The 24307-nt window shown below is 37.4% G+C and overlaps 1 protein-coding gene across 1 annotated transcript in view; it reads left to right on the top strand.

The window, feature by feature from the left end:
* Positions 1-22464, top strand: part of DCAF17 (DDB1 and CUL4 associated factor 17) — a 36611-nt gene extending 14147 nt beyond the window's left edge. Inside the window, 11 exon segments of the mRNA XM_023744964.1 lie at positions 124-213; positions 2576-2680; positions 2974-3079; positions 5347-5489; positions 8793-8902; positions 11519-11608; positions 12099-12186; positions 13082-13165; positions 15491-15646; positions 16819-16964; positions 21506-22464. Coding sequence (XP_023600732.1) covers positions 124-213; positions 2576-2680; positions 2974-3079; positions 5347-5489; positions 8793-8902; positions 11519-11608; positions 12099-12186; positions 13082-13165; positions 15491-15646; positions 16819-16956 — 1110 coding nt within the window. The 3' untranslated portion in view covers positions 16957-16964; positions 21506-22464.
* The last annotated feature ends 1843 nt before the right edge of the window (positions 22465-24307 follow it).

Here is a 24307-nt window from a genome sequence, read left to right as displayed (position 1 = left end):
TGTTTTCCATTCGTGAAACCATCTATAACTGCATGCTAGGACAGTTGGATGTTCTCAGCTCAGGAAACGAGTGCTTCTGAAATACCCTTGAGAGCTGCCTGTAATTTCAGTCTTTCCTTTTAGGCAGGCCTTCCACAGCCTGTTTTGCTGTACCTTGCAGTGTTCCATGTTCTACCTTTTTCACTCATAGGGATTCTGGAGATCAACAAAAAGGTAAGTGCTCATTTCTGATTTAATTATTTGTTTAGTAGGTGTGATTAGAAATGTTCCCCTGACTATAAAAAGCTTGCTGACCTAGTTTATTTTATTTCAAAATATATGAGAACATTTAACATGGGAGGAGAGCCTAATCATTCCTTCATCTTTCTGCATGCTTTTGTGTCTCTCATGTGGATAGTGTTGAATAGTGGTCATTAACAAACCACTATTTTATAAAATTATGAAATGAGTAAGGTATTTTTCCAGAGGACTATTCCCAGGTTTGTTAAAATTATCATTAAATAAAGGTGAAAAGCTGTAACAAAAAGCCTCATTTTAATTGCAAAGTATAGATCTAAAACTTATGATATATAAACAAGTCTTATAATTAAATATGTACATTTCCAACTCATTAAGTTTTATGTTTTATTGTTATTGCCATTCTTATTGGTTTGTGGGTGGTTATATGGGAGGAAAGAAGGACAAATTTCCTTTGAGTAAAAGAATCAATAGCCTCCCACTTTCTTTTAAGAAATTGTTACTTATTCTAAGTGAATAGTTATTTGTTGGTCTCTTCTACTAGTCTTTTTGTTGTTGTTAATCCTCACCTGAGGATATTTTTTCCATTGATTATTGGAGAGAGTGGAAGGGAAAGGGAGAGACAGAGAGAGAGAATCATTGATGTGAGAGAGACACATCCATTGGTTGCCTCCTGTGCCCCAACCAGGGCCGGGGATTGAACCTGCAAGCGAGGTACATGCCCTTGAGTGGAATTGAACCCAGGACCCTTCAGTCCACAGGCCGATGCTCTAGCTACTGAGCCAAACCAGCTAGGGCCTTTTCTACTAGTCTCTAATTAAGCACCTAAAGTATTATAGAGAACAGATCTTGACAGACCACTAGTATTCAGTAGCAAACAAGATGAATGTAGTTTTTAAAAGTTTATATTATACTAGAGGCTCCGGGTGCACAAAAATTTGGCTGAAGAATAATAGTTATTTATTAATTGTTTTGTATCAGGCACTTTGAGCATTTTATGACATTATAACATAATGTATTCAAGTAGAAAGTTAAGCAGGCAATAAATGGAGGAACTGGAATTTTAAACTAAATTTGACTCCAAATTACAAACCAAATTTTAAGATAGAGTGGCTATTTTATTATAGCACTCAATAACTGAAACTATGTTTGTATTACGCAAACATAGTGGGGACCCAGGGTCAGTGAAAAAAAAGTCGTGAGCTAGTCAAGATCAAAGCAAACTATAATTTACCTTCTAAGAGATAACCAAAACACACAACTCATGAACATAATTGTCCTCCTTGTGCTTGTAGATTAAGTAACTGTCTATTCTAATTACAGTCTACAGCAGGAATGAACACGTAATGAAGTCATAAATTGTTTCTATTTATCCTCATATGGCTAAGATTATCATTTGAGGAATATGGTTTCAATATGCTGACTTGGAATTGAAGTATATCTTTCACTTACCATGCATGATCAGGCTACCCAGGGTCCAGACTGGAATGTACTTTAAGCTATTTATTGGGGTAGTAAATCTTTACTCAGTAACTTGTCTTGAGTAGAAATAGAAACCCATTTTCACTTAATTTCTATTCTTTTATTGCTCTAAATATTTGTCTATGTTGGCTTTTGTTAAATATTAAAATAAGCATAGGATCAAGTTCTTCATCAGAACTTCTATGGAGAATCATGACCAAGTCCACTGCACAGAAACAGAAAGGGAGCAATGAACCAAAGTCTTACTTGAATTATTAGATTAATAATAATTAATTATTATTAATTAATAATAGGTGGTTAGTCTTTAACTTGTTTGGTTTTTACATGACTAAAAAATTAAACACTATCAAAGATTTAGAGAACAAGGTAATAATAAAGATCTGGAGCTGGCTGTTTCTTATTAGAATTACTTTTTAGATCTAATCTCTCCCCCTCCAATTAGCTAAAAAAAAATTAAGTCTCTTTATAAATAACATTTTAGCACAAAGAACAGGTCCCTGGCAGGCTATGCATGGTAGAGTAAATATTTATTTAGAATTAGATGGATTCATGTAAAGCCATATCCATGAGGAATACAATTTGTCATTAAAAGATATTGACAAAACTGAAGCAAATAGATGAAGCAGATGAATGCTACTGCATCTCCCATTAGTGCTTCAGTGTGAGATTCCAGTGGCTTACCACTCATCCCTAATAACACCTTAATTTCAAGTTTCTAAGTTATAATTATCTTATGATGTGAGGCAGCAGTATTGTAGTGGTAGCCTGAACATTAAGCAAATGCATAAACCACTGTGAACACTCAGAGGATTGGCCTTCTGGTCTTTTCTCAGGTGATATCTACCTTTCCCCTCAGATTTTCGGGAACGTTACAGATGCTACCTTATCTCATGGAATACTGATTGTGATGTACGGCTCAGGACTGGTCAGACTCTATAGCTTCCAAGCCATCACTGAACAGGTAGAGAAAACTGGAATTTGCCTATTATAATTAACTTGAGGTTTGGCCTGAAGTATGGTGTTTTTAATGAGATGCTTTTAAAGTAAGACACTTGTGTAAATTTCTACTCTACAAAAATTCAGGAAATGCAGAAAGACAAAATAACCTTTAATAGAGGGGTGGGAAGATAAACATAAAAGCCCTGAATAAATAAAGACATTTTCTGTCATATACATGTGAATTTGAATTTTTCTCTCTCCAGACAGCAATAAGTAGGTGCTAAAGACACCATTTTTGTTTTGTTTTGTTTTTAGTTCATGCAACAGAAACTTGACTTAGGGTGTGCATGCAGATGGGGTGGGACTGCTGGAACTGTGGGAGAGGCTCCTTTTGGCATTCCTTGTAATATTAAACTCACAGGTATGGCTACTATATAGTATTTTTTCACCTTTAAAAATAAGTAGTCGTGTAAATTATTAATTGTAATCACCCAAATGTTTTTCTTATAATTTAATTACAAACTCAACTCATTTTACTCTTATACAGCATGCTCCTTGCTATTGAATACATGTCAAGAAAAATCTATCCTTCATTCATTGAACTGAGGCTTGGAGATGAGATGCTGAGCCTTGCTTGGCCAGAGATCAATGGCCTTTGGCAAGTCACTTAACCTCTCTAGTCTGGATTTCCTTATCTGCAAAATGATGAGTTGCAGCAAATGTTACTATCTTTGCCCCCACTTCACTTACTATTTTGCAATTCTACAATTTTCCCTACTTCTAAGAAAGGTATTTTCCAAGGAAAATATAATTGCCATTCTATCTGAATATAGAGCTTAGACACAGAGAGAACCCCCTAGTATACTTAATGGTTGAGAAAGCACAAAAAATAAAATTATATTAAATTCTATAAATATAATAAAAATGTTCTCTATTTAACCAGCTTATCAAATTCAGCAGTTTAATAAAAAAGAAATTAAATATTACTCAGATTCAGCAGTGTATGTTAAAAGAAATAAACCATGACTGACCAGAGTTCATCTTGGGAATACAATGATGTGATTTAATATTTGGAAAGAGATATTAAAATCACATGAGTAAACTTAAAAATAATATTTATTTTTTTTATTGATTTCAGAGAGGAAGGGAAAGGGAGAGAAAGACAGAAACATCAATGGTGAGAGAGAATCATTGATCGGCTGCCTCCTGCACGGCCCACACTGGGGATTGAACTTGCAACCCAGACATGTGTCCTGACTGGGAATCAAACCCTGACCTCTTGGTTCATAGGTCGATGCTTAACCACTGAGCCACATCGGCCAGACAAAGCAGTTTATTTTTACTACAGAAAAAATAGAAAATGAAATTAAATGAAATAGAGAAAATATAAACACTCATAGTTCTCCCGTATGGCGATAGCTGTTACCTATGTATAGTAGTAAATTGTGCTTATGAAGAGGCCTTATAAAGCACACATTTCTATAATAACATGAGTAAGTGGTCTCCCTAAGATAAGCCCCTTTACTGACAGTGGTGGCCTCATAAACCAAAGATTAAACTCTCAAGTAAAAGGCTAAACAAAGGAATCATAGATGAGCCACTTGCTCAAATAGACCATGTGGTGCTTCACAGGCTGCCCAAAAGGAATTCTGATCTTCTAAAGATGCCGTGCCTTCCGCTTATGTATTTCTGTAAGAGTAAATCTGTTACCTCTACCTAAAATTAATTGTCATCGAAGACGACTAAGAAACACCAACAGATATGGGCATCCCTGAGAGATACTGTGAGTTCAGTTCTAGACCATCACAATAAAGCAAGCGCAGGCATACCTCAGAGATACTGTGAGTTCAGTTGCAGACCACCATATCAGAGCAAGTATCACAATAAAGTGAGTCAGAATCTTTTGCTGGTGGAGGTTCTTGCCTTCAGTTTATAAAAAATGCAGCACCTATGAAGCACCATAAAGCAACACGCAATAAAACGAGGTTGCTTTTATTTCTCATATGATGTCAATCTCCAAAAGCCAGTGACTGACTAGATGTACCTAAACTCCTTTAAAGTAAACTTGTCTAATAATAATATAGTAGTACTGGCTATCCTTTAATAAAGCTTCCATCGTGACAGGGCCTATCCTAACTGCTTACATTCACTGTGACTAATATCACTTCCACGCTGGAAATCCCAAGCAGGACTGCTCTTGTAAAGTTTGGTAAGTTTAACCTGTTAGTCTAGATTATGGAAGATGTCTTCCTCACACTGAAGGAATTATTAGACCTAATTATCTTGCAGGATTGTTATGAGAGTTGGAAATAGTATCTAACCCAGCCTTGTACACGGCAGATGCGTCGTAGTAAATGGTAGCTGCTTTTATTGGCTGTACTTTGTCATTTTTCCATCATAAGCACCTTCAGCCCACTTTTATCTCCACTCAACTACAGGTCACACTTACCCCGAAAACAGATTCCTAGAAGGTTGACTCATAGCCTAACATTTGTTTTCTACCAGCTTCCTCTTTTCTTAGCAATAAGCCTGTTTCCTGATTGTTTTTTATTTTCTTGAACACGGTAATTTTTCATTAATGGAAACTCATAGATGATGCATGCAAAGAAAGGTTGAACTCAGCTAATGAATGTTCCAAAGCTACCAGAACAGAGAAAGCTAATAAATTGCTTTTGCCCATGTCTACAGACACGCCACCACCGCTCTTTGAGGTGTCCTCCCTGGAGAACGCCTTTCAGATTGGAGGCCACCCTTGGCACTACATCATCACACCTAATAAGAAGAAGCAGAAGGGAGTTTTCCATATTTGTGCCCTTAAAGACAACTCCTTGGTAAATCATGAGTGATCAGACCTTTTAGTAGTAAATTCGTATCAGAAATTCTTTCTCTGCTTCTCTAATAAGTTCACGTTCCTGAGTTACTTTTTGTTTGTATTAATTTGTGAATAATGTGTAGTACTGAAGATTACAAAGAATACAGCAAAAGCTTGTGTGTCCTACCTGGAATTTAAAAACATTAGCATTTGAAAATTCTTAGGGCAGCAGAGATTACTTAGGTGTTTTCCTTACCAGTCTCCCAGCGGGGGAGCCCATGCAAATCGTCTCTGAAAGCTTCATGGTGGGAATCAATGAAATATGTTCAGGCTGCCTCTGAAATTGCTGGTGGAATGTGTTGTTGGCTCTGCTTTTTCATGGTTTGTTGCTTTCCAGAACAGAACCAGGTAAAATTCGAGTGTTCACAATGTAAGCCATGAAACACTTTGACCTTTCAAGGCTATTCTTAAATTATTTATGGCAAAATAGGAAGAAATGGTACATGGTAAGACAAAAGAAATTTCCATCCATTAAATCTATTTTTCTTCATTTAAAAAGTGATTTTGGGCATTGATTTATCAATTAATAAGTATCATTGAGGGCAAACTGTGTGCCAGACATGGCTGGGACACATTTCCTCAAGTTGCTTACTCTCTCAAAAACACACACAAATATGTAGATAAATTAGATGCTGTCTGTTAAGTACAGTGATTGAGGTAAGTGCAAAAGAATGAGTGTACATTCCATATTTGTTTTGTATTTCTGGTTTAGTTTTGTTTATTTCTGGAACCTCTTGATAAATCAAATGAACTTTTCTGAGGCAGACTCAGCTTATTCCACCCATGTCTTTCAGGATCTTGCTCAGTTGCTGTTGGACCCAGAGCCTTTTAGAGTACAGGTCACCTTTTACCATGCTGAAGATCAGCACAGTCTTGGGTTCATTTATCTATTGCCCTTGATGTCGTGGCCAGCAGGGAACACTATGTACAGTGTCTTCTGGTTTTCTTTTTGCAGGATTATGGTTCCCTCTGTTTTTCATTTACCTACCTCATAAAACAGCTCCTGTTTGGCCCCGCCCAGTGGTATCCTCTGTTGCGGTGCACTCTTGAGGGGCTGTTTCCTGCCGTGACAAGTCTGGTTTGATTGTTCACCTCCCAAGCAGAGGACATCCTTCAGCTGACAGGACCTCGCGTATCTCTTTTTTTACTTAACTTTTTCTTCCAGCCCAACCTTACACAGTTCACATTGTGGATATTGAGTACATACTCTTCTTACATAAGAACTGATAAGACATATTCTTTCGTGTGTGTAAAATGGCTTTCAGTATCCATATTAAGCATGTCTGGCATGGGCTCTCCTTCTGTAATAATTGATTAAGACTATATATTAAAATACAGATTTTAGTCAAATCTGTGTTTTAATATATTCATAAATAATTGCCAAATCCAGGGGAAGTTTCAATCCTTTTGCTAGACAGCTTTATTGCAGTGACATAATGATGCATATGCCCATTACCTTCCACCTGTCAGTCGGAAGAGTAGATAATCCCAAAGCACATATGCATCCAAACTGAAGAATTCAGTACATGTGTCAGAGTCTTCTATTAAACTGTGCTTTAAAATTTAGCATTTGAAATAAATAAATAAATAAATAAATAAATAAATAAAATCTAGCATTTGAACAAATAAACACTACAAAGTTTGTAATACTGCATAGTGTTTAATATAGAGGGATGGTGTTTCTTTTGTGTGTTATAGATATTATAATAAAGAGAATAATCTCCTAAAGAAAGATATGTATAGTATGTACATATTTTATATTGAAGGAGCATCTGGCGCTAATGCCATCATAGACACATTAATTTCAGTGGTTGCATCCAAGATGCTTAATTGCGTTGATATTCTTATAAAATGTAATAATATCATCATTCCTATGAGGATATTTATTAAATTCTGGAAAATTAAAACTCATTCTCTAACTTGATACATAAAATGTGTTCAATTCAAATTTTTAGAAAAGCATGGCATGTAAAGCACTTGTGACATAGCCCCAGCCTCCTGCTCCTGTCTCATGGCTGGACACTGTTTTCCTTAATTTAATTTTGGTTGCTTCTCGTGTTCACGCACATACACGCTAGGTAGGTGAATACTTCGGTGCTTTTGAATTTGCTCTCTTCTTTCTAGTCATTTTCTGCTCATCCTGGAAGTTTCAGTTTAAGCTTTTTTTCTTCCTGAAATTCTGCTCACCTGGGTTGAATGCTTGATCACTTTGTTTTTTACGCTGCCTTATTATTCTCTGCCCCCCTTCTTGATTATGGGCTTCTTGATGGCAAGGATTACTGTACGTTCACGTCACGTCAAGTATAAATGCCTAGTGTGACACCTAAAACATAGCATGCTGTCAATATATGCTCCTGGAATAAATTCACTAATATTTCACAAACTTTCATGAGTGTCAAATAGGAAAGATGGTATTATTTTATTTTAAATTGGAAAAATTAAAGAATTTAAGTGACTTAGATAAAGCTAGTGAAGTTAATGTACTAGTATTCATGCTGATAATGGTTCCCAGTGCTCTTGTGTATAAAGCAAAACACATATATGTGCATATGTGATAACATATCATGGAGGTGATTTTAATGTCTAAATAGATTGCTGTGAAATAAATGTCTCCACGGTCTAAAAGGCTAAGCAGTATTAGACCATTTCCTCAGCATTGAAGTTTAATATCTGGCTTATCCAAGGAGATCATATGACCTGAGATTTTAGGTTTGGTTACGTGTTTATTTTCATGTATCCACTCTTCTGAGTGACGGTTTGTTAGGGATGGGGAAGGGAGGGGACCGCATGAGCATAATTATGGCAAGGTTATAGAATGGAAAGTCCATGGACTTTGGAGTCAAATCTGCTGTTTAGTAGATGCTAAACATTGAGAAAATGATTTATACTCTTTGTTTTCTCACCCATAAAGTGGAGATAACAAAATATGCTTTGAATGTTGTAAGATCAAATGAAATAATGAATGTAAAACATCTGATGCTGACACAAATTGGGTGTGTCTGAGATATGGTAACTAAGAGATTTTTTATGAGGTATAATATTTGGTACAGGGTAAATCTATGAGATTCCTGAATATAAATGTTTTAGATTTCTCAAGTTTGAGTGTCCTAATTCAGCCCTTATACACATCCCAGTTCAACTGGTTAATATTTTCTCTTCCCTGTACCTTTGACTTACTGATCTGTCACTGCTCTTAGATTTGAAAGAAAAAAAAAATTCCTTTCTTTTAATCTTTAGTCTCAATATTTTTTCCCAACTTCAGGCTAAAAATGGGATCCAAGAAATGGAATGTTGTTCTCTAGAATCTGACTGGATCTATTTTCATCCTGATGCTTCTGGAAGAATAATACATGTTGGCCCAAATCAGGTCAAGTGAGTATTTTCATTAGTTATTTTAAAATTAAAAGTAGCTTTTGGTAACATTTACTGGGATCTCTATTTTTGTACTAGCTAATTGCTGAGCAAATTATGGAAATAATTAGATGCCTATAGAGTGCTTCCTCAGAGACGGACATCTGGAAAACCTGGCTATTCCCTCAGCCTCATCATTACTGTTTATAATATTATCTTTGAGTAAGTTCTTCGATGGATGATTTAAAAGTAAAGAAGATGGCAGATTGGCTCATCCTCATCAGGTCTTAGTTCTCCAGGATTAATGAGAACAAAGATGATTTATCTTTGTTCTAAATAACAGCCTTGCCATAGGAGAGGTAGCAGATCGTTTGAAGTAAACCTTGTTAACCCACATTTTCCAAGAGTTGTCCTCTCCTTCCTTGAAACCCTCTTCATTTGGCTTCTCTGACACAGTTCTCCTAAATGTGTCCCCCTCTCTGTGATCTGCCCTTCTCAGTATACGTCATGCTCCTCTACTCAAACTTTGTTAGAAGTCCTCAGGACTTGGTCTTCTCACTCTTTTTTTTCTCTCTCCAGAATTCTATATTCCCTTGGCTTCAAAGATCGTGTATACAAAATTCCAAAAATGTTATTCTAGCCCAAATCTCTCAACTAAGATCATGTTAGAAATCTGGAATCATTCTTGGCACTTTTCTGACCTTGTCTTTCATCAGGGTACATATACTTAAACATTCACATCTTCTCTCTCTCTCTCTCTCTCTCTCTCTCTCTCTCTCTCTCTCTCTTTCTCTCTCTCTCTCTCTGTCAGTGCAGTTTATTTTGCTACTAAATATTTCTTCAATCTGCCACTTTCTGCCCTTGGCCACTGTCATCATCTTGGCCAGACCACTGTCATCACTGGCCTGGACCATAGTAATTTAATAGTGTACTTACAGGACTCCAAAAATCCATTTTTGCATTTTTTAAGTCTGTTTTCTTCTCAGCAGCTAAGAGTGATTTTTAGAAACATTAACAAACACAAAAACCTGACCATGTGAATTCTGCTTCAACCTTGTTATGGCTTCTTGTTGCTCTTGGCATGGTCTGAAATACCCTCCTCTGACTCAGTTTACTTCAGTCATCCTCTTTTCAGAAAGACGGGGACCTGTTCCCTGTGTTTGGAGTCTGCTTCCCTGAGCTATTCTTCTACCTAATATCTGTTCATATTTAATGCCTGAGTTTAAATGTCCCTTTTCCACAGAGTCCTTTCCTGAAACCTTTGTTAGATTAGCTCCTCATCGTCTTTTCATTGCACCAGCTATGTAATCTTCCTCTGTAGCACTTAGAGCAATTTTAACTAATTATTTGTGTGAACATCTGTTTAAATATCTAGACTTGGAATCATGAGCTCCATAAATACAGGGAAAGAGTCTGTTTTTCTGACTCCTCTAATCCTAGCACTGAGCACAGTGCTTAGCCAAGACTAAGGTGCTCAGTGAGTGTTCGTGAGTAAGAAGGGAGTGTCTTCTCCACGTTAATTCGTCTACTTCTCTGGACTGAGTATAAGGAGGATGACTGGTCTTAATGAAATACGATTGTGAACTTTTACAAAAAGTTATAAAAACTGGCTCAGCTTTTGTAAACCTTACTTTTAATGTTTGTTACCACCCATCTCTTAATATTAGTTTGAGTTGTTTTTTTAAAAATATATTTTATGATTTTTTACAGAGAGGAAGGGAGAGGGATAAAGAGGTAGAAACATCGATGAGAGAGAAACATTGATCAGCTGCCTCCTGCACACCCCTACTGGGGATGTGCCCGCAACCAAGGTACATGCCCTTGACTGGAATCGAACCTGGGACCCCTCAGTCCACAGGCTGACGCTCTATCCACTGAGCCAAACCAGTTAGGGCAGTTTGAGTTTAAGAAAATAAAGTCCTGCTCTAACCCATGTGGCTCAGCGGATAGAGCGTCGGCCTGCGGACTGAAGGGTCCCGGGTTCGATTCCGGTCAAAGGCATGTACCTTGGTTTCGGGCACATCCCCAGTGGGGGGTGTGCAAGAGGCAGCTGATCGATGTTTCGCTCTCATCAATGTTTCTAACTCTCTATCCCTCTCCCTTTCTCTCTGTAAAAAATCAATAAAATATATTTTTAAAAAAAGAAAGAAAGAAAATAAAGTCCACAGAGAATATGTGGCCTTTTGCCAGGTTTTAATAGATAGGCACTATACAATATCCGCACTAATTAAGATAGCTAATTGGGTAATTTAAAATTAATCTGATTTCTTTATATCTGGCAAACTCTAAGGCCTCTGGCTCTTCCTGGCCACAGTAGCTGCTTCTCCCTGCTGTTCTCTTTGCCTGCACTTGAGACTTTAAGCTTTGAAAACATTGTGCTTTTGTAGCCTGTTAGAGCTGTGAACAGATTTGTGTGGGTGGTGAGCAAATTATTTTATTTTCCCTTGATCCAAGGAAACCACTCAGAAAACCCAAATCTTTAAATATAATCTTAAGAAAAAAGAAAAGTATTGAGTCATTTGCAGTTCTTAAATATTACTCTTTCATGAAAACTCTTAGTTCAAGCATGGTTGATAATCCAGTCTGTCTTATAATTAACTTCAAGTGTTGTTCATTGATATCTCATTTTATCTTCAGAAATAAAAATGCAAATTATCTACAGGCATATCTCAGAAATATTGCATGTTCGGTTCCAGATGACAGCAATAAAGCAAGTATTGCAATAAAGTGAGCCTTAATCTTTTTGGTGGTGGAAGGTCTTGCCTTCAGTTTGTAAAAAAAAAAAAAAAAAAAAAAAAAAATGCAACATCTGCGAAGAGCAATAAAACAAGGTATGCCTGTACTATAATGCCATTGTTAAAGTCAAAACGTTAAAGACCTGTTGCAGGATGCCAGAGATGAGGTTTTTTTTTTTGAAGTAACTTTCATTAAGCCAGTTTGGAAGATGGCTGAAGCCTGAGCATGCTACTTCATTACCTACCTCAGTAGCACTTGTCATCATTCCTACATTTTTCTGTTTAACAAGATACCTGAATTTGAAAGAATTTATGGACATGTAAATAAATGGGCGTTAGTATTTCAGAAAATCGGAAGGAGAGGAGAACTAATTCAGTGTTGTTACTATAATTTTCATTTGTTGAGTTTCACTAGTTCAACTTTGGCATTTTGATGGTGAGTTGAAGTCTTAGGTTCTTAGAATCCTTTTTTCTCTTTTCAGAGTTTTAAAGCTAAATGAAATAGAAAATAATAGTGGCCAGCATCAGGTCTCTGAAGATTTTGTCATATTGGCCAACAGAGAGAACAAAGTAAGTCAGGAGTACTTTAAAATCTGTGTGTATCACTGTCTTTCTCTGTAGGAATAGAATAGTGCAGATGTGTTTGCCCTTTAGCATGACTGACAAGAACAGCACAAGTTTATAAAAGTCTGTTCACTTTGTCTATGTGGCTAGCTGGTCTTAACCCCATGTACATAGGAGATCTGCAGAGAATTTATTATATTGAGTATTTTTTAAAATATATTTTTATTGATTTCAGAGAGGAAGGGAGAGGTAGAGAGAGAGAGAAACATCAATGATGAGAGAGAATCATTGATCAGCTGCCTTCTGCATGCCCCCTACTGGGGATGGAGCCTGCAAACTGGGCATGTGCCCTTGACCAGAATCGAATCCGGGACCCTTCAATCCATAGTCCGACCCTTTATCCACTGAACCGAACCAGCCAGGACTATATTGAGTATTTTTTGCTTATTTCTATTTCCTTTCTGGGTTTCTCTTTAAGTTATTGATGAGTTATCAACCTTTGGGTTTAATTCATTGCTTTGACTCCAGCTGGTTCTTTTCTTTTAGCATACAAATTAAGAATATGAAGGAAATGATACAGAGGGAAATTTCCAAAAGCAGATCCACTCTATTTGCTGTGCTATATACTAAAGCAGAGTCTGAAGGGCGAGTGAAGTAGGGAATCTGTAACCTTCGTATTTATTTTTGCCTATTTTAGTGTTTTATCCATTAAAAACTTTACAGTAACAAGTATTTTTATTAAATGGAGGATCAAAAAGCTGATTCAGAATTTTATCAGTTGAGGAAAGAATTATGGATGTTGGAGAAGGGTTGGTTAGTTTTACCACATTTGCTAATTAATTTCGTTATTAACTGCATATACTAGGACTTGTCACATCTTTTTTCTCTCTCCATCTGATAGAATGAAAACTTACCCACTGTTACTGCATCTGGACGGGTGGTTAAAAAAAAATTTAATCTTCTGGATGATGACCCAGAACAAGAGGTATTACTCTAGCCAGAGACAACAAACCAAACTAGTATGTACTTGCCCTATGGGTTTTAAATTATTTTGGCCAACAGGGACCCTGGGGTAGAGATTGAGGGTGAGTTCCATGTAGACTTAGTCTGTAAGACTGTGCATACTATTTCAACCAGTGCTTTCCCGTTACCCTCTCTTTTCAGATTGGAATTTTTCATAAGGTTTTATTTGCAGAAAGGTTCATAGGACTGAAATAACTTGAAAATACCATTAGCTTATTGTTTTGTTGTGTTAATGTGGATACTTTAGCAGTGGTTCTCAACCTTCTGGCCCTTTAAATACAGTTCCTCATGTTGTGACCCAACCATAAAATTATTTTTGTTGCTACTTCATAACTGTAATGTTGCTACTGTTATGGATCGTAATGTAAATATCTGATATGCAGGATGGTCTTAGGCGACCCCTGTGAAAGGGTCGTTCGACCACCAAAGGGGTCGCGACCCACAGGTTGAGAACTGCTGCTTTAGAGGGAAATCTCTTAGAAAAGTCTTGAGTTTTCTCCTTCTGACTTTATGGCTTTAACCTTATTTTTTTACCTACTAGACATGGATATGTTTGTTTATGTTCATGGGCCAGGGAAGAGGGGTCGTAAATCAGTTCAGCCTTTGGCCTCAACTTGACATTACTAGTCACTGAGCTAATACATTTTTATCCTTTTTTAATTATTGTTTTTATTGATTTCAGAGAGAGAGGAAGGGAGAGGGATAGATTTTCTCAATGAAAGAGAAACATCACCAATCAGCTGCCTCCTGCATGCCCCTACCTGGGACTAAGCCTGCAACCCGGGCATGTGCCCTGACCGGGAATCAAACCAGTGACCTCTTGATTCATGGGTTGACACTCAATCAATGAGCCACACCAGTGGGCTATCCTTTTCTTTTAAAGAGGCATTGGAAGGACTTTTGAAATCAACTGACAGTTACCATGCTGCAAATATAAAACCAATGCATAAATACTAAATCCATTTAGACCATAGAACTATATTATTTGTGTACTATTTCTAGGTAGAAATATTAGAATAACCTTCTAAGGATAGTTTTTGAAAAATTTTAAAAATAGGTTGGAGTTGGCCCAGTATGTGGCTACTGTCAAAAAGGAAAAAATATATATTCTTTTGAACCAAGGAAATCTGTTGAGAACAAAGCAGAAAGCTCCCTATCCTGTATAAAAAACTATATTCAAGAAAGACATACCAAAACTACCCAAAGGTAGCAAGAATAATTAAGAGGGAAGGAGGTAGTTGCAAAGAGGGCTACTCTACATCATGAGATAAGAAAATAAAAACTTTTAGCCTGGAAAAGGAAAATTGAAAGGGATTGTGATTAAAATCTATAAAAGTACACCCAAACTTTGAAGTTTGACCAAGTTTAGATCAATGCAAAAGAGTAAATGAAAAGGAACCACAGATAATCTATGTAAATTTGTATGTCATAAGTGGTAAAGGTAGAAAATATAAATGGGTTAGCAAGCAGTTTGACCAAATGTAAGTGGAGGATTTGCATGTGGTGATTAAGAGAAATTTGCTGTGCCTGCCAGGACATGTCTCTCTGGTCCATCCCTGATGGCTGGGCATGGATCTGCTTCCCTGCGAGGCTGTTGGAGTCCCAGGTTTTCCTCCCTTGAGTCTTTACCATCTTTAATCTAACCTATATCTCTTATCCTACTCCTGTTTTGTGGGTTGAATTTCAATTCTAAATATCCTTCCTCAAGTTTAAGCAGCAATTTTGTTGTTTGTTTGTTTTCTTTAAGGAACTAAGAAGGGTTTTTTGGTGTGTGTTTTTAAAAAAGTATGACAAATAGAATCCTAAATAGTATATGATGGGCTATCAGTTCTTCTTGAAATGACTTGTTTTTTTCTGTCATAAGAACCTTCCAAGCACAGTGGGCAGTCTTCAGGTTGCAGAACTGGGTTCTATATATTTAGTTGTTTCTGGGAACCAGATATTCTGAGACAGCAGTTGAATATCTCTTTTGAATTTGGAGAAGCTCTGGTTTGCTCTCTATTCATAATAGAGAATTTCAGTTATAGTTTGGCTGAGATGTACATAGACTTGGTTCTGTTTGTCAAAATCTATGGGATACTGTTTAAGTCTTGAAAATCTTGAAACTGGTATTTTACTAGGCATATAAGTAGAGACACCTTCCTCCCTATGTTCCCACCCACTCATTCTTTTTTCTGCATTATTTTCATAAGTAGTAGAATAGTTAAACTACAAATGTAGAGATAACCCTAACTGGATAACTGGATTTGTTCTTCTTTTCCTTTGCCTTATCCATCTATTCCCCAAGACTTTCAAAATTGTGGACTATGAAGATGAATTGGATTTGCTTTCTGTGGTAGCTGTTACTCAAATAGATGCCGAAGGAAAAGCTCACCTTGATTTCCACTGTAATGAATATGGAACTTTACTTAAAAGCATTCCACTGGTGGAGTCATGGGATGTGGTGAGTAGAGTTCATGCAATACAAAGTTGTAAGGGTTCCCTTTATAGGTGGCATTTATTGAAACTGATGTTTCTATATCTGTCAGTCCAAGTTCACCTAGACCAATGACCACATGAGAGAGGTTACTGGACTACATGTAGGACAAAATGAGTACTTCTTAAGACTGCCTCCCCTAGGGAGTAGAGGATGTCACCTTACTAGTGGCCTTAAAGATAAAACTTTGTTTTTTCCGGGACATGCTGACTATTTCCTTATCATAGTCCTTGGTTTTCTCTCATTTTGAAAGTTTGTTAATATTTTAAAAAATAAAAGTTTACAGTTATTTAATAGAGACCATATCTAAGAATGTAGTGTTTCCAGGCACTCTTAAAAGCATTTGTCTATTCTTCTGAGTATTACAGAATATAAAAGCTATAAGAAATATTTTATCCAATTCTTGTTTTATCAGTGGAGAACCTGAGAGGTTTAGCAATTTTCCCACCAAAACATGGTGAAATAGTTGCAGTATTGGCAATAAAATCTGGCTGTTCAGACTCCTAAGTTCAGGGCTCTTTTCATTCTTAGCATTTTGTGTCATGCTTTTCTCATAAGTCAGTGGTCGGCAAACTCATTAGTCAACAGAGCCAAATATCAACAGTACAACAATTGAAATTTCTTTTGAGAGCCAAATTTTTTAAACTTAAACTATATAGGTAGGTACATTGTTACTAACTTAATTAGGGTACTCCTAAGCTGGCCTTTGCTAAAAACGTCCTCAATCTGATTGAGGTACATTCGCTGAGGTCGGCCCCTTCCAACTCTCCCATCCACACTCGTCTTGTATGCTTGTTTCGTCTATCTCCTTTCCGAAAACCAACTTCTGTGCATGGGCCATGAAGTTTCAATCGCACTGTACGTGCGCACCCGCACGTGGTATTTTGTGGAAGAGCCACACTCAAGGGGCCAAAGAGCCGCATGTGGCTCGCGAGCCGCGGTTTGCTGACCACTGTCGTAAGTAATCTGCATATCCACAAATAATGAAAAATAAACCTTTTATGACAACTATTTTGCCTCCAAATGTGTATTTGAAGATCCCTGGCATAGGTGCTGTGACATTTTAGGGACAAGTAGTCAATATGGTTCTATTGTAAATAGTGAAGGGGAGATTGCATTTGACTGTGTTTTCATTGCAGACATACAGCCACGAAGTCTACTTTGACAGAGACTTGGTCCTACACATAGAACAGAAACCCAGCAGGGTCTTTAGCTGCTATGTTTACCAGATGGTGTGTGACCCTGGGGAAGAAGAAGAAACCACAAACAGAAGTTGAGAAAAAGAGTGAGAAAATTTTTAATTTTGAGATGTAACTTATGAGACTTTTAGCCAAACACCCCAACAACTGTGTCCAGCCCTCCCTTTTTATTATTTGCATAGCAAGTTCTCCAAAGATCTTGTGTTAACTCCAGATGACTTTTAAACTCTTGCCATATAAGGTGGTGAGAACTTCATTTTATGTAAGGAATTTTTAGAATATTCTCCCAAGAAGTCTAGCATTTTAGAGATTTTAGCTAGGTGGTGTTGAAAATATAAAATGTTGAGAACAGCTTAATTTTAATCATTGGGGAGAAGGTCATTGGTGAGGTTTTTAACGTGGCTCTTAAAGGATAGTATGGAATTTTGATTGGTAATACTAGGAGGGAAAGACAAAAAGAAAGATACAAAAGATAAAGAAAGAAATCCTGTGTCCTCTGTACCATACTTTGCTTAAGGATGAGAAATGAGATCTGTAATGTGAAAGCATACTTTTGAACCAAAGATGTGTCATCACAGTTAAAAAGAAAACCTTATATATGTATCTGTATTTTGTATTTGTACTAATTATTTTTTCTTCCATGGTTTTATTCTCGTGGCTTGATGTTCTCATTGATTATTTGTGTTTCTATCATAGACTAATGTAAATGACTCCGAGCAAACTTTAAATGAATTTTTTTCTAATATGTAGCCTGTTAGCTCTTAATTATTAAGAATGTTGTACTCATTTCACCATTCGGTCTAGTTGGTGTGTCCTCCAGTTTTGCTTGGGCAGTACAGTAAGGTAAAGTTATTCTGGGTCGTACCAGTTTTGCTCTCTGTAGAAGGATAGGTGGTTCCGGGAATAGCTTGGGAACTAACTGCTTAGGTAGAAAAAACTTTTGGTTTTATCTTATTTGTGAAATGAGTATTTTTTCTTATTTGTTAAAATTGATCTAAATATGATCCTTGAAATCAGATAGTCATTCTTTAGAATGTTAAATAAATGCAACCTAAGTAAAAGGAGAAAGTATTTTTGTGTGCTTCCTGTCTGAGAAATCCAGTTGCTTGCAGTGCACATGTTCCAAACATTTCTCTGATTCAGCCTCAAAAAAATAACTAGTAAAAAAAGGGGGGGGGGGGCAATAGCAGTAAAAATCATTGCTGATTCCTATTGAGGTTAAAACAGGAACTTTAGTTGGATGATTGACATAAAAATTCTTGAGTTGTAGCTTGAACCCATGTTAAGAATGATGTAAATTCTGCCCTGTTCTGCCCTTGAAGCTTGCAGAGAAATTTCAACCTTATTATAATCAACAGGGCTGAGGAGAGAGACGTATTAGCTCTTCTAAAAGTCAGGAAATTACTGGCAGAGTCCACAAACTTACAGCAATAAAGGGAGTAGACATAAAACTGTCTTTTGTGCAACAGAAAAGAAGATGGGTAACATTTTAGAAAAAGGGAAAATACTTATATGTGGGCTAAAAATATGATCTTTCTGAATCTGATCCTACATATTACAACCATTTGGGAAAGCAGAAGTAATTACCTCAGGAGCAAGATGATAAAACTATCTTCATATATGAAATGTGAATACTTTTATATCCACTAATTGAAAAATTCATTCTCATTTTATGCACATTTAATAGAACTATTTAATTTAATATTTGAAGCTTTCAGAGCATTTTAGAGACATGATGTGATTACAAAGTGGTTGAATAGTTGCCATGTGGTGGATATAGCCCCAAACTTCTAATTAGACACTAGGTAAATGGCCCTGCCCAGTTCATTTCAATCTGGAAAAGGGGGAATAGATTAAAAATACCAGAGAAAAGAAAGAAAGCAGTGCTGTGTGGGTTTCAAAGCAAATATAGTTATGAAACCTAATCTTTGTTTCCAGGAGTGTCAGAAAAGAATGTCCTAAGACTTGAATCCTGTCAGATTTTTTCCAAAAGAGGTTTGTTGAGTTTCTCCTTCTCCTTTAAGTTAGTGCCTTCTTTTGATAAAATGCTAGTAAGGATCCCATGTACTCATCAAGGCATCTGACCACCGACATTCCTGTCATTTTTTAAAAGGGTCCATAAAATGGTACTGCCATCCTGTTTTGGTGCGTATGGGTGTGTGCTTCTAGTCTAGATCTGAACCAACCACTAAGAAACTCCTACTGTCTCACCACTGCCCAAATCGAACCAGACCAAGATCCAAGTGCCACACGGGCCAGGCAGGACATGCACCTCGTGTGGAAGACAGTAGGGAACTGTGGGCCATGTAGCAAACGGAAGGGCTGTGCCCAATTGCAGGACAAGGACAAGCTGCTACTACTTAGTTTCAGGCACTTACAACATTGTGTGGAAATGTGGGCTGCATGATGGGTAACAGGATGGTTGATAAAAAGATGGCAAAAGGTACACAAGATAGCAAAGAATATGGAAATTTACAGATAACACACATACCTGGAGATAATATAGTAAGCTTCCCCGAAAAGTAGGGGCTTCCCAGCTTCCCCCGAGTGGCATACAGTTGCTCATTCTGCCACCTGCCAGGTGTGAGTCTGTTATTCTCTTGGGGGTGAAGGGAAGTTGTGATTAATAGCCTCCTGCCCCACCATAACCCTCCTCTCTACCTTAATGTGTTAGAGACGTTCACTGTGTGCCCACCTACTTAACAGGTGCTAGTGCCAGGCATAAAACATAATGGGGTGACATTTCTGAGTGTTTAATTCAAGACTGGGTGAAGCAGGGTAGCTTCTTTCAGCAAGTCCAGATATTAAGCTGATAAGAGGTGTATTTCTGCATTTCACTCCTTGATCTAAGGTTCTGTATATTCTCACAATATCAATGCAATAAGATTATTTTCTTTGACTTTCTAAAACATTTATGGGACAAAACAAAAGAAATTGTATTATGGTTATTTGAACTACCTAGTGTGGAAATCATATTGCTTTATTTAAACACATTAAGGTGCCCCACATTCTTCTACCAGTTGTTTTGTGTCTTGTACATACTTTTAAAAAAATTGTAAGTTATATTTATTGAGTGCTTTCTGTCTACCATCATTGTGATGCATGTAAAATGAATTGTCTCAGCATTCAGAATAACCATATGAGGTATGAACTACATTGTACAAATGAGGAAAATGACAATTGCAGAAGTTAATTTGTGCAAGGTCCCACAATGAATAAGTGCAGAGATCAGAAAAACCCAGATTAGGCTGACAAAAACTTACGCCAAATTTCCTCCAAACCTCTTAAAAGGCTTTCCCCATCAAAATTTTCAAACATAAGCAAAGTTGACAGAATTTTATGGTAAATATCCAAATACCAACCACATGGATTCTACCTTTCACTCTACATTATCTATCCATGCCACTTTTATGATTTATTTCAAAATAAATTGCAGACATTGGTATACTTTTCCCTAATAGTTCAACATGCATGTCATTAAATCGATGTAATACTGTTTAGTTTTTTAAATTTTTTATGTATACTTACATGCAATGAAGTACACAAATGTTAAGTATAAATTTGCTGAGTTTTTGCAAATGCATAGACCTGTGTAACCCAAACCCTTTACAGAACTCAGAACATTGCAGTCATCCAGGAAGTTTCCTCCTGGCCCTTTCCAGGCAATCCACTCCACGTCCTACCAGGTGTAACTACTGTTCTGGTTATTTTGCCTCATAGGGTAAATGTGCCTGTTCTAATATTTTACATAAATGATATCATGCAAAGCATAATGCTTCTTTCACTCAGTGTGTTTTTGAGATTAAAGTCGCATGTATCAGTGGTTCATTCCTTTTATTGCTGAGTATTCTTTTGCATGAATATATCACCATTTGTTTTTTCCATTTTCCTGTTGATGGGCACCCAGGCTGTTTCTACTTGAAAAAACAACAACACTGTGTATATATCTAAAAGCCTAAGCCACCGGCCGACTGGCCGGTAGCTATGATGCACAGTGATGACCAGGGGCAGATGCTCAATGCAGGAGCTGCTGAGCTGTGGTAACTTGGCAGCTGTGCTTCTCAGGTGATGCACCCGGAACTAGAGAGGAGGGAGCCCGATTCTGGGGTGCGTCACCCGAGAACCGCCCTCTCACAATCTGGGACTCCTTGGGGGATGTCAGAGAGCCAGTTTCGGCCCAATCCCCGCAAGCCAGGCCGAGGGACCCCACTGGTGCACAAATCCATGCACCGGGCCTCTAGTTATGAATAAAGCTGTTGTGAATATTCTTGTGCAATTTGTTTGTGGGTGAACATACTGGTATGTCGTTATTCCTTTTAGGTAAACATCTAAGGATGAAATTGTTGGGTCCCAGAATAGGTGTATGTATAGTTTAATAAGAAACTGCCAGACCATTTACTCCAACATTTGTGGTTGTTTATCTTTTTATCTTAGTGTTTTTGGTGGGTATATAACCTTTTCTAGTTGAGACTTAGATTGTTTCTACTTGTGCCCAGTAGCCTTCCCTCCGTTCAACCACTTTATCTTCTTTAACCACTACCCCCCTATTAGGAGCTGTTGAAAACATTCTTTTTATGTGACAATAGTTAAGATAATTCAAAATCCAGCTTGAATTATTCTTTTTCAGGGAATACATTGCTCACCAAGGAACCCTGTTTCCTTTCGTGAAGACCAACATTGGAGAACAAACCTGGTTCCTACGGGCACACGCCTGACTGTTCCACATGACTTGGTGGAGCTGGACGACATGACCCCAGAGAAGAGGCTCCGTAAAACATTGTAATAAATAATACGACTGTTTTCTTTAAAGGCTGTGTTCATGTTATTTCTAAATCAGGGAAATTTCTGCTCTAATATGAAAGCATATTAAACAAGCTGTACCCTTTCCCCAATAACTATATTGGATCTCAATGTGATTTTAAATTTAGTTTTCCTTATTAACTAATGGTAAGCACATTCTCATGTGTTTATTTTCCATGTGTAAATTTTACATTTTTTTAACAAACTAGAGGCCCAGCGCATGAAATTTGTGTGCAGATATGGTCCCCAGGCCTGGCCTGAGATCAGGGCCATGCCCCCAGCTTTGTCAGGAAGGATGTCCAGAAGATGTCTGGCCTAATTAGCATATTACCCTTTTATTAGTATAGATTTATTGAGGCATATGGACATACAATAAAATGAACATATTTAAAGTGTACAATTTGGTAAGTTTTGACATGTAAACATCACTATAATCAAAATAACAAATATATCCATTACCCCAAAGAGTTTTCCCTCCCTCCTGCCCCTCTCTCCTCTTTCTAAGGCAACCACTGCTCTGTGTCTGTCATTTTAGGTTAGTTTGAGTTTTCTAGAATTTTATATAAGTGGAATCACACAGTAAATACTTTTCAGTGGGCTTCTTTCACTCAGTATAGTTGTTTTGAGATCATCTGTGTTGCATGTACCAATAGCTCATTTCTTTTTATTCCTTAGTAGCACTCCATTGCTTGTATATGACCACAATTTAATGCCTTTACCTGTTAATGTTCATTTGGGTTGTTTCCATTTTTTGGCTACTACAAATAAAGCTCTTACAAACATTTACAGACAAATTTGTATGGGCATATGCTTTATTTCTGTTGAGTGAAAACCAAGGGAGAAATGGCTGGGTCATACATTAGGTATATGCTTGACTTTTTTAAAAGTTTCCAAATTGTTTTTCCAAAATGGCTGTACCATTTTATATTCCTGTCATCAGTATATGAGAGTTCCAGCTGCCCCAAATCCTTGCCAACACTTGGAATGGTCAATTTTTAATTTTAGATATTTAATTTAGGTTTTATATTTAGATTTATAATCAACTTTTGTTAATTTTTGTGTATGGTGCAAGGCATGGATCAAAGTTTGTTTGGCCAGTTTTTCTGCATATGGGTACCCAACACATGGAGGCCAGTGCAGCTACGAGATCACCTCTGGGGGGTTAATGCAGGTGCTGAGGCAGGAGCAGGTGCAGACAGACACACCTGGTGGGCACGGGCGGCCCTCTCTGAGGTGCCTTCGGTCAGCGTTCAAGATCAAGAGCCCAGAGGCAGAGAGGAATTCCGTCCTCTCAGTGAAACAGTGGGATAGTCGGGGCGACTGTAGAGGAGGAATGTGCACTTTGGGTGCCAGCACCCATGAGTGAAGGCTGCCCTGACTGAGCCTTGCTTGCTTGGGGCCTAGAGCACTCCTGCCGGGCAGCGGGTGACAGGACATGCTTTTCCGAATTAATGAGAGAAAACGTTGATTCTCCTGCTGCCCACGAAGGTGGAAAGTGAAGTGGGGAGACATGTGGAGAGTGAGCAAGGTTCCCTGTCTGGGGGTTCCAAATCTGCTGTTGGTTTCTTTCACCGCTGACTAGAGATATACAGGGTGTCCCCCCAAAATGTATACACACTTTGAATACCTACTAATTCCAATGGTTTTAAGCATAAGAAAGAAACAACAATGGAGCTGTTATCTGTTAAAAGTGTGGGCACAAACAGGTAGTTGGACATTCCCTGAGGGGTCTCAGATTAGAGAGGGTGAAGGCCAGACTGAGGGGCCCCTTTCCCCCCTACCCCAGTACACGAATTTCGTGCACCGGGCTACTAGTATACTAAATAAAATTATACCTGAAGTAGAAAAGTCAGTTAATCTGCATGACCCTAGTTACTTCTTTAAACCCATTTTAGTTCAATATACTTTAAAACCTTGAACCATCACGGAAGTGATGACACAGTTAACTAAATTCATAAAGATACAAACAGCGAACGGATTCATATTGAGGCCACTTTATCTGCTCAGATAATAAGCATTTATAAATTGATCTCTCAAATGAAATTTTCCAAAAAAAATTTACCAGTAGTTCTTTACCAATTCTTTTTACCAATAAAAGTTTTATGGTTCAATTAAGTATTTTTTATTTTCTCTTAGAAGGGCATTTGCTCAAGGAGACAATCATTTCTGAATCTTAATTATTGTATTGCTTATCCTATTTTAAACACCCTTTTCTTTAAAAATCACAAGCTTCAAGGGCACAGCTTTTCAAACTCTGTAAGAGCAACAAGAATGGCTATAGCATGGTTAAAGAATTACAGTTTAAAAGCCATTCCAACATTTCATTTTCTTGTCTGTAATCTGTCTCTCTCTGAAATTTGTTGAGACTTGCTTTATAGTCCAGCATTTGGTTAATTTAGCCTAATTTTTCATTTGTACTTGAAAAGTTCTACTTTTCTCCCAAATTTGCCTGTTCATTCCTGGTGCTCTCTTATGGTTTGTTTATCTTAGCAATGGTTTCCTTTATTTTCTTTTTTTTTTCTAAATTAAATTGTGAAATATAACATGCATCTTAGGGGGGAAGCATAATTCAAATAATAGCCACAAAACAAATAACCACATAACCTCTTCCTCCAGTTCAAAAAATAGA

The sequence above is a fragment of the Myotis lucifugus genome, unplaced genomic scaffold (assembly GCF_000147115.1).
Source record: "Myotis lucifugus unplaced genomic scaffold, Myoluc2.0 scaffold_5, whole genome shotgun sequence".
Classification (NCBI taxonomy): domain Eukaryota; kingdom Metazoa; phylum Chordata; class Mammalia; order Chiroptera; family Vespertilionidae; genus Myotis; species Myotis lucifugus.
This window is presented reverse-complemented; position numbering and strand designations above follow the sequence as displayed.